Source organism: Oratosquilla oratoria, chromosome 1 (genome assembly GCF_046742065.1).
Source record: "Oratosquilla oratoria isolate Oo_2021 chromosome 1, ASM4674206v1, whole genome shotgun sequence".
Taxonomy (NCBI): domain Eukaryota; kingdom Metazoa; phylum Arthropoda; class Malacostraca; order Stomatopoda; family Squillidae; genus Oratosquilla; species Oratosquilla oratoria.
The window spans coordinates 133,712,196-133,723,413 of record NC_134777.1 but is presented as its reverse complement, the minus strand read 5'-3'; the positions used below and the strand labels follow the sequence as shown (position 1 = coordinate 133,723,413).

Below are 11,218 nucleotides of genomic sequence, written 5' to 3'. Positions count from 1 at the left end.
TTATATCAGATGCATTGATTTTTTTTCTGTACATCTCTTGATCAAGATTTAATTCATGTGGTAATTTCTCTCTTTCCACTGCTGAAGTTTAGAAAATAGTTTCTTAGTCCAGCTCTCCATCAGAGTACTTCTTCCAAGCAAATGATAGACTATAATCTGGCACTTGACATAAACTAAGAATGTTTTTCTTTATATATTCTACTTTGCCATCACATTCAGGCTTTTATTTTCAATATCCTTTTAAGACCTTAACTACTAAACTGTATATTTGAAAGAGGACCCCCCACCAAAAAAAAAAAAAAAAAATCAAATTAAATAAATGAATACATTAATTCAAAGGAGAGTAGCAGTAGAGTGGGTGATGAAGGAGGAAAAGAGCAAGCAAGGCAAATTTTCTCTGATGGACAGGGCAATACAAGACCAAAAATTAATGCTACACATTTATTAACATTCATCTATAAAAATGTATACCATTTATTCCAAAATACTGATGAAATTATTAAAATTAATGTTAAACAATAGTTAGCCCCACTTGTTAATTGAAAACCCTTTAACAAACCTAAAGGATGTTCTTTTTTTTTTTCTTACAAGAAATGCTCACCTTATATTGTATTTCCCTCTCAACAACCACCACTTGGGGACAATGTAATCATGCTGAGATGGGAGTTTAGAGGTGGTAAAGAAGAGATACAAGACCAGTACCAGAAAGGAAGCCGAGACATGTGATCAACATTCTTTTTTGAGCAGAGATTAGCCTCCAATTAAGAAAGAATGAAAAAAAAAAAAAAAAAAAATACAATTCCATTCAAAATATTTGAAACAATAGTATGTTATAGAGTATAACAAATAGTTGTAAGTAAAATGCCATTATGTTAAAAATTTTCATAACCTTGGTTGATCACAATCAATTTTTGCCTCTAGTTCCACAAAGTGGAAAAGCTGCAGCCCCACAGTAGCTGGCAACAGTCCTCACAATCTCATACAGATCTCTCAGCAACTTTGGGGTTGCCAGTCTGTTAAATGCAAGACAACAACTGTAATTCACAACCTACCCACACCCTCACTTCCATCTGGGGGTGGGGTGCATTCTTGAGGGGCTGACACAGTCTCTGGGATGGGCATATGGTCTCTATCATCTCCAACTTTTCACATAAGAAAAGCTACTAACCTCTTCCAACTACTGTAAACTGGTGACAGATCCCACACTAATGCAACACAAGCAACAATTCAAATTTCTTCCCATACAGATCTCTGAGGGACCAAGGACCAGTGCTACTGTGGGATTGTGGATCAGTGAAATTCAAAGCAGCAATTATCATTACATGGTACAAATGAACAGGTCAGGGATGACCTGTCATCCATGAGAAGCTGAGATGGGAGGGGTGGAAAGGGTGGTGGAGGGGAGTGAAATGGGTCGGAATAGATCCGTACCTCTGACTTACCTACCTCCATTATATGGGAGAAAAAGCTCTTGGTATATAGATAGACAAATGAAAAGCCTCGACTCTTAGTAGGTGAAAAATACAGTGTATAATGAGTGATTATGCCCTTGGCACTGTATGGAACTGAGACTTGGAATTTGAAGATGGTAATAATGGAAACCCTGAGCATACAGTATGTGAGCTTAAGTGTTGGAGGTGAAGCAGAGCAAGAGTGGAAAGAGAGCTAGTAGACAAAATTTACCAAAGAATGCTAGGATGGTTTGGGCATAGAAAGAATGAATGAAAAAAGACTAACAAAAAAGTGGGGAAAAGCAGAAGTGGACAGAGGGAACTTGTGGGGAAGATCAAGAATGAGGGGGATGGATGGGGTGAAGGGAGCATTGGATACAAGAGGAATGTCTGTTAAGCAAGGAAGTGAGAAAAAAATTGGGAGTCAATGGAGAGTGGTAATAAATGGACAAGGGAATTACATGGTGTGAAAGGATCTTCTTGTCTCCATATATTTCTTAAGTGGATAAGGGTGGGAGGAGTTTGCCACATGATGCAGCAGTGGGGGGGGGGGGGTATATCAGCTCTGAGTGTCAGGCCCTGGTGTGGAAGTGTTGTCTTGATACATTGCCTCTGACACAAGAAATATGGAATGGGACAGATGACCCTTCATTCTTGATGTGTTAAGATCAATGGGAAAATGAGTGAGTTTTTGGATGGGTGGGTGTACACTTGGCCACCCCTTCAATATATCGGGAAAAACCTTTTGGTATATCTGTTAAAATGAATGGTAAAGGAGTAACTACTGCTGTTTGCAAAACAATTCTATTTAAGTGAGTTTGTACAACAATAAGAAACTTTATAAGAAAACCCTGATAAGCATTCATACAATAGTAAAAATAAGTGGTGGTTGCAAAGCAAGGTCCAAGAAAATTAATTTAACGAAATTTGTACATCTTAGAATGCACTGATGAATTATATACGAAACTTTAATTATATTGGAAAAACCCAAAATTTCCAATTGAGTAATGTTATCAAAAGTACACTACTTTATATATTTCTCCATGAAACGCTTATGGAAGTCAGATCTCAAAGAGTCGTTGATAAAATTCTTTTCATTCTTTTCAGGTTCTGATGCTGCACAATTTTTGAACACTACATCATCATCCCAACGTCGCTTAACTTTCAAATCTGACTTTATGTTACCACTTAGATTGAGGAGAGGATTTCCACTGATTATATTTTCCATACGTATCCGGTCCTCCTGTTCCTGTCGCTCCTGCTCTTTCCGTGCTTCTTCTGCAGCCCGCTCTTTACGAATCTTCTCCAACTCAGCAAAAAGGGCAGCTTCATCTTCTGAATCATCATTATCAGAGTCATCATCATCTTCATCTTGAGGATCATCAGCATCTAGGTTTGCAGGAGTAATCTGGTCTAGCCGGGGCTTTTTAGAGGATGATGATGATGAAGAAGAAGAAACATCTCTGGATCCACTGCTGCTACTACTACTACCTCCACTCCTCTTTTCTCGTGCAGCACGCTCACGGTCCTCCAACTCACGTCGGAATTCCCTGTTGCGTACCTCATCAACACTGTTCTGACCATACTCGCGGTACTTCAATTTGTTGTGTGATGGCAAATCTCGAGATGAATACTGCTTAGACAGGGCAGCTAAATCTCGTTCACCACGCCCCATCCCACCCTTGGCGGGTTCAAATGTTGGACGTGCTGCTGTTGTCATTTTGCTCCTTCTGTCAAATTGGCACTGCTGCTGCTGCTCCTGTTATCACTGGTCCAGTTCCCACTCCTGCTCGCTGACATGCACCTGCAACAAAAAGAACTGTCAAAAAATGCCTTCTTCAACAATAATACAATCTCTAGTTGACCCCCATATATTCCAGAATAAGAAAAGAAGAAAGTGAAGATTTTATAAGAACATATGAAAGGAGGAAACTGCAAGAAACCATAAAGCCTACACTAGGCAGTTCCATGTCTATCACCACCTACCACTACGATCAATAAGTAATGAGAAAATGTCAGGAGAGACACTATTTATTTACTTAAGGTTACAAAACTTTGTCTCCTTCCAAATAATTGCCTCTCACATCTACACACGCATGCACCTCTCCCAATCCTGGAAGACCTCCCCAAAGTCCTTTTTCAGTAGTCCCTTCAGGTAACTTTCCAACTCCTCTTTCAGCTCCTCTGTTGACTGGAATCTGGTTCCCCTGAGGCTGTCTTTCATGCGTGGGAACAGAAAGAAATCGCAAGGGGCTAGGTCTGGGATGTAGGGTGGGTGTTGTACAGTGAGTCCTCCTTATATGGTAATTCTTTATCCGGTAAATTCACAGTTACGGTATTTGGTAATTACTACCCTCGATTCTATTTACAGTAAGAAAAATTCACAGATATGGTATCTGCTAGATACTTTGGAGAGGAAAGAGCAGGGAGAAGGTACATCTGCCATATCCTATTATTACATGTTATAATGGGTTCGGTATACGGTAATTTCAATTTGCGGTAAGGTTTTCAGACACGCATATGTACCGTATAATGAGGACTTCCTGTACCACTTTCATTCCCCTGTCGGACATCCAGGTGGTCACCAGCGTTGACTTGTGGCATGGGGCATTGTCCTGGTGGAACCACCACTGACCACTCCTTCACTGCTGAGGCCTTTTCTTTCTCATATTCTTCCTGAACCTTTTCAGAACAGTAAGGTAATATTCCTTATTGATGGTTTGACCCTGAGGAACCTATTCAACATGAAGAAGCCCCTGAGAGTCAAAGAAAGGAATGACCATGGCTTTCTCTTGTGACCTGCTCATCTTTGCCTTTTTGGGTCTGGGGGAAGTTGCGTGCTTCCACTGAGCACTCTGACATTTGCTCTCAGGGTCGTAGGTGAACACCCAACTCTCGTCGCAAGTCACTACCTTATTCAGGAAACCTGAATCAGCCTCTATCATTTCGAGAATGTCAGTGCAACATTCCACACGAAACTGCCTCTGGTCATCAGAGAGGATCTTAGGCACGAACTTGGCACAGACTTTGTGGAGCTTCAGATCTTCGGTCAGAACTGTCTCTACTGTGCCAATACTAATACCAACATTTTCAGATATCATCCTCACAGATATTCAACAGTCTTGCATCACTAACCTTTGCACTTCTTCAATGTTGCATACACTTTTCAGTGCTCCAGATCTGGGTTCATGCTCAACCTGTTCATTTCCTTCAGAAAATCTGTTAAACCATGGATAGAAACTTGCTTGGCTCATCTGTTCATCCCCATAGGCCTCCTTTAACATTCCATAAGCTTCTTGTTTGGTTTTCTTAACCCCTTCCATATGGTGCCACATACGTAGGCGTCATGAGGAGCAAGTGGATACGCGACGCTGCCATATTGGCGTCTTGATTATATTTATTGTAGTTGTGCCTGCGTGACCCCCATACTCTGTAAACTGGCTTCATCACATTTTCTATGGTTATCAAAATTCACAGGTGAGAGAGAATGATCGATACAGCGGTGACTTTATTTTTTATAATGCGAGTATTATGACGCAACATCGTACGTCTGGCAGCTAATGCTGCCCGCGAGATTTTGGCCTGGAGTGAAGTAGTTAAGCTTAACACAAAATCTGATGGCGTAATGTTGCTCTATGTTTCCTTGCATCTTGACAAGTGTTCACAGATTGGCAAACTGAATCAGACTGGTTCCACCACATTCACTGCTGCACTCGGGCCTACAAATACAGAAAGTTGCCAGTTAATCATTTTATAGAATATATGTATGTGTACTTCACCATGAAGTAGTATTTTGATTAAAATATATTTAATGTCTCGCCTGACATTTTCTCATTACTTATTGAACATATGGTATCATCCCCATCCAGAAAGTTGTCTAACCCTCTCTTAAAACAACTGATAGTTTCACCACTCAGTACATGGTTATGAAGTCTATTCCATTAAACTACCTCTAACACACATCTTTTACCCCCATGGTGACAACCAACATTGACAGAACCATAAAAGCAATATCCTGAAATGCACTTGTGCACACATACAGATATACCAAGTTGGCATATGATAAATTGGAGAGTAGGAAACAGGACCCAATGACTGTTGCTTCTTTCCTGTATACTACAATTAGGTAAATGCAAACACAATGTGAGAAGACCATGGTGGTCAGAGTATGAATGAGGGAAAATGGTAATGGTGCTGAAACATGTGGGCAGTACAGGGTGGGTAAATCGGCAACCAACCAAACTTAACACTTGGGTATGCAACCTAACCTATTTTAACCCTTAAAATATGATGACACCTATGTAGGCATCATGAGGCTCTCAAGTGAGCATACAAGGAGCTAGTATTGTAGTTGTAGTTGAGTAACCCCCATATTGTGTGAACCAGCTTGATTGCATTTTCTGTGATTATAAACATTCTGGGTGAAAGAATAATTATTACAGCTATAATTTTATATTTCTTAATGCGTGTTTTGTGATGCATAATCATATATCTGGCTGCCTAATGTGCACACAAGTATTTGACTCATACTGAAGAGGTTACTCTAACTAGAAGCATCTAACTAGAATGAAATTAAAATATGAAAGAAGGATAATTAGAATGAGAAAAATATCCAGCCAATTTCAGATCAAGAAAATGTGTAAAAATGTATGTACAAATGTAGTTAAAAAAAAAAAAAAAAAAAAAAAAAAAAAAAAAAAAATAATAATAATAATAATATATATATATATATATATATATATATATATATATATATAAATTTTATACTTCATGAAATACTGAATCATGAAAATGTCCATGCATGTGGATTTCTACAAGGAGAATACACAATATCTCCTTGCTAGGGAAGAGGCAGTTACATGGAACTTAGGTGACAAGGGGATTGAACTGCGTTTGAGATGGGGAGATGGTGGAGAGTTAAGGAGCGTCAGATACCATTTTATACACTAAACAGTGTTGTTATTATTAACCCTAGATTGGTGGAGGTGGCGCGCGCTGGCGATTCCCGTGACCACTGTATCCAAAAAGATACACAGAATAAAAAATTAAAATAAAATATATGCGTGTGTTTTTTGTCCATTTAAAGTTACTATAATATAAATATAGGGTTCGTAGAGTCCTGCTAATACAAAATTAACGTAATTCCAAAATAAAAAATGACAACTATGAACAATTGAAAAAAACTTTGACAGAAAATCAAAGGATTGAGATTACGTGTTCCTGAGCCTAATATAAGAGGAACTTGGTAAAAAAAACATTATAACAATGACCTACATATGTCCATTCATCTCATACAAAACCTTTAAAACCTCAATTGTACAAAAAAAACTTCGTCATGACTAAATGAATATGGGTGATTTTGGAAATGAATTTTTATGTGTAATGTGTAAAAATAATGCATGTACTTATTTTTCTTTTATGAAATTGTGTTTCTATGTGAAACATATATTCTTTGTATGAAATTGCACTTACATAGAGACGGAAGTGGAGTGTGAGAGGGGGAGGGGGGGATTGGTGCGTAGGCCTATGCACTGAGGGAGAGGAGGTAACCGGATGTGGAATTTAGAGGGGGAGGGGAAGACAGGATGTAATGACAGCACTCAAATCCCTATGAGGACCTTCTAAGCATTCAATAAATGTCTCTGGCGACGCAAAAAATATAAATAGGTGATATTGCGAGCACTGTGCCACCTTGGCCCTCTGTCCTAGAACCCTCATTTAGTCACGATGGTTATATTATTACTTTCATTTATTGTCACCGACGTATTATCACAACCATGTTGAAACTCATGAGAGTTTACATGCTGTGCTAACTCATCTTCAGTGTAGTATATAGTACGTTTCATTTTTGGTTTCGACAACCTAAAATGAAATTGAAAAAACTATATAATGACAATTCCTTCTCTATTATAGAGTTGTGTATACAATTATAGTATTTTTTTCTACCTATACAATACAAAATTTTTGTTTCTAAGCTACCATGTGAAGATATATAATGATTTGACTTTTCCCATCTGACGTCCACAAGCGTAGCATATCCGGTAGGAACTGGACCAATCGGATACACACTACCTTATAGGGGCTATATTATGTATCCAGATGGGGTAAAAACACCCTTAAAAGAAAAAATATAATAATTACTGATAACTCAAACAATAAAAGTTACCACATAGGCATTATTGTGGACAAAAAAGCCCGCGAAAATTTAAGCGCGAAAAGTGTGTATCCAATTGGCCCCGCTCCACCAATCTAGGGTTAATATATGATATGTCTTTTTTTAAGAAATGCTGCTAACTGACATGGTGAGTTGATCTAGAATACAAAAAGCAATAGACCATAGGTAGACCTAAGCAGAAATACCATAATTTAATATTAGCAGCCTATTTGCATAATCAAATAATCTAATCTGGTCATATTCACATCTCCTTGAATAATTAAATCTGTAAGTGATCCACAAATGTTGAGAGTTGACTGCATGTTAACCCCTTCCATACGGTGCCGCACACGTAGGCGTCATGGACTTAGATTTCGGTGGCGGCAGCCAATGCCAGCCGTACGACGTGTCGTAATAATACTCGCATCATAAAATATAGTCACCGCTTATATCGATCGTTCTCTCTTCACCTGTGAATTTTGATAACCATAGAAAATGCGATTACAAAAGAATTAGAAAGAATGTCATTATGGAGGGGCGACTACAACGAATATAATCAAGACGCCGATATGGCAGCCTCGTGAATACACTCGCTCCCCATGACGCCTACATGTGCGGCACCGTATGGAAGGGGTTAAGAGTTGATTGGGGAAATATCTTTGTCCTCCTTGTCTACCTTCTTTGTGAGGGCACACAATGCAGAGAGAGAGAGAGCTTGGTTCTATTCCAGTATCAGGCAAACACATTCTTCTTTTTTATTTTTTTATTTTAAAGATCTATTTTCTATATGGAATGGTTATGTTAGGTTAGGTTATATAGTAATAATAGTATATTAAATTTCATGTTGAATATCCATGTTTGCATGATTTTGGAATTGATTTACAGCTTCCAGTTTAGTGCAGTGGGTAGAAATTGGATCTGAAATTTCAAATACCTCTCCCTCAAACTATTTGAGGCTAAACTACGTGTTTCACAATACTGTATATATATATATATATATAAATCTATATACCAAGGGTGCATATGTGTATATATATTAGGAGTTTGCCAATTAATTGGCAGCAGCAAGAATTGATATTGGTATTATTTTACTGAAAAAGCTGTAATAAGGGAAACGTCGTACAAATAAAGGCTCCGTCCTCATATGGTGTTTATCTCGTCTATCATTTTACTGATGCCAATTCAGTAATTCACCTATTTCATTGTTCTGGTGGTTGCACTGGGCCATGCAGCATGTGCTATTTGAGATACCACTACCAAATAATCATTGCTTTATTTCATTTTCAAATAGCATCACAACTGTAGGGAATGAGGTGGCTAGGAATATACTGCAGTGGTGGTAAACCTACATTGCCATCTAGTGCCATAAAACACATTTTGAAAATTTTATGCAGAGGTGATAAAATCTGCAGACACAAGGATGTATAATCACAGAAACTTTTAAAATAGCAGCACAAGTCGGAGTAAATGTCAGAGCAAATTATATTAATTTTTAATTTTATTTTTGCATTTTTTATATATATATATATATATATATACTGTATATATATATATATATTTTTAAACAGCAAAGTTTCTATAACAGAAATTAAGTGAGAGTAATATGGGAGTAAATCATCTGGGTGTCCACGGACTAGATCAATTTTACCTGCTTATATGTGCGAAAAATCGGCGGGCGGATTTACTCCCACTTACTCCACAGCAACTTCTAGCCAAACAAATTGTGTATAAATATTTTTATGTATTTTGATAAGTGAATACATAACAATACATCTTTATGCTTTTTGACAATGACAGCTATGACTCTCACTCATGCTTAGATGATTTGCTGTCAAATTCACAATCACATGGGTCAAATTTGGACAAAATGAAACTTCAAAGAAAAAAATTAAGATTATCTTCATCTGTTCTGACACTACAAAGCAAAGTTGATAAGTTTTGCTCCCTCTCACTAGAACCATGTGACTCATATTCCTTGAATTGGTGCAGAGACAACTCATATCCTGAACTTGGAAAAGTTGCCAACAAAATGCTGTGCTTTCCACCATCTTCAGTGGAAAGTAAACGCCTCTTCAGCATTGGTGGTAATGTATACACCCCACACCATAACTGCTTGACTTCAGAAACAGGGGAGAAATTAATGCTGCCTGCTGAACTTCAATTGCAATTGACAAATGTTTAACTTTGACTATTAACCCATGGAATGTGGCAGTACTCCGGTGAGTCCGCATGTCACAAAAGAAAAAAAAAAAAAAAAAAAAAAAAAATCAAGTTTTTGTTTCTCTTTTGGATTTTATGCCCAGACACAGCTGTTGGGGGGAGAGAGAGAGAGAAATCCTGCATTCCATGGGTCAAATATTACTAGACTGTTTTAGGTTTAGGTTTTACTATTGTGGAAAAGTAGCATGCAGTCGATACTTTAGGGTCTATATGGGGCGCCCCTACGGACCAGAGCCACACATCATTTTGTCTATGATAGAGGAAAACTCTGTTCATAGAGAAATGATGACACTTTTATACTATGACTGTCCCTCCGTTATGCTGTCCCCCAACCCCTTGTTGCTGTCCTGTACCATTTCTCTGAGTATTCTTTTTCTGTGGTGGGGGAATTCCCTGTGGTGGGGGAAAAGAATACTGCCACCAAGTATTCCCGCTTGGATCGTAAGAGGCAAGAAGAAAGGGACGGGGATTGGGACTAGGCATCCTTCTCCTTGTAGCCCCACAGGAGACATTCCTAAAAGTAAAAGCAAAGGCATAAGAGGGTCTGGGAGTTCTCCGACCAGCACCCTAAGGTTTGGGTCTTTTAATGTGCATGGATGTGGTACAGATGAGAGTAAAAGGGAAGAGATAGGTAGTATGTTTGTGAGAAGAAAGATGGATGTGTTGGCTTTGGGTGAAACTAAGCTGAAAGGGAAGGGTAGTGTAAGTTTGGGAGTGTAAGTGGGAGGTTATCAGGAGTGAATAGAGGGTGAGGGAGGGAAGGGGTGGCTATTCTAGTAAGTGAAGAGATAGGTAAACATGTAGTGGAGTGGAAGGAGGTTTCCTCAAGGATAATGTGGATGAAGGAAACTGGGAAAGGAGATGTGGGTTTTTGTAAGTGCATATGGGCCTGGCAGTGAGAAGAGTGTAGAAGAAAGGGAGGCCTTTTGGATAGATTTAAATGAGTGCATAGAGGGTTTAGGGAGAAGTGTAAATGTAATAGTACTGGGAGACCTTAATGCTAGGGTAGGAAAGGATCCAATTGATGGAGTGGTTGGGAAATGTGGAGTTCCAGGAAAAAATCATAGTGGAGAGTTGATGGTGGAAATGTGTCTAGAGAGTTGATGATAGCAAATACAATGTTTCGGAAGAAAGTCAAGCATAAGTACACATGGGAGAGGGTGGTGGAGGGAAGGGTGGTAGATAGAGCTTTAATGGACTATGTAGTGGTAAATAGGATTATGATAGGAAGAGTTAAGGATGTACATGTGCTAAGGGGAGAGGGTGGGGGAATATCAGATCATTTTCTGGTGGAAGGTAAGTTGAGAGTGGAGGACAGATGGAGAAAGAGGAAAGGGGCAAAAGGTAGGGAGATGCTTAGAGTGAACTCTTTAAATGAAGAGGAGAAGGAGTA

General features: G+C 38.7%; 1 protein-coding gene across 3 annotated transcripts in view; it reads right to left on the bottom strand.

Moving 5' to 3' along the window:
- Positions 1-427: 427 nt before the first annotated feature.
- The window catches only part of c12.1 (spliceosome-associated protein CWC15), a 46,579-nt gene continuing 35,788 nt past the window's right edge, over positions 428-11,218 (bottom strand). For all 3 annotated transcript variants that reach the window (XM_076188555.1, XM_076188553.1, XM_076188554.1), the window contains one exon: positions 428-3,255. In XM_076188555.1, coding sequence (XP_076044670.1) covers positions 2,476-3,171 — 696 coding nt within the window. In that variant the 5' untranslated portion in view covers positions 3,172-3,255 and the 3' untranslated portion in view covers positions 428-2,475. The remainder of the gene's footprint in view (positions 3,256-11,218) is intronic.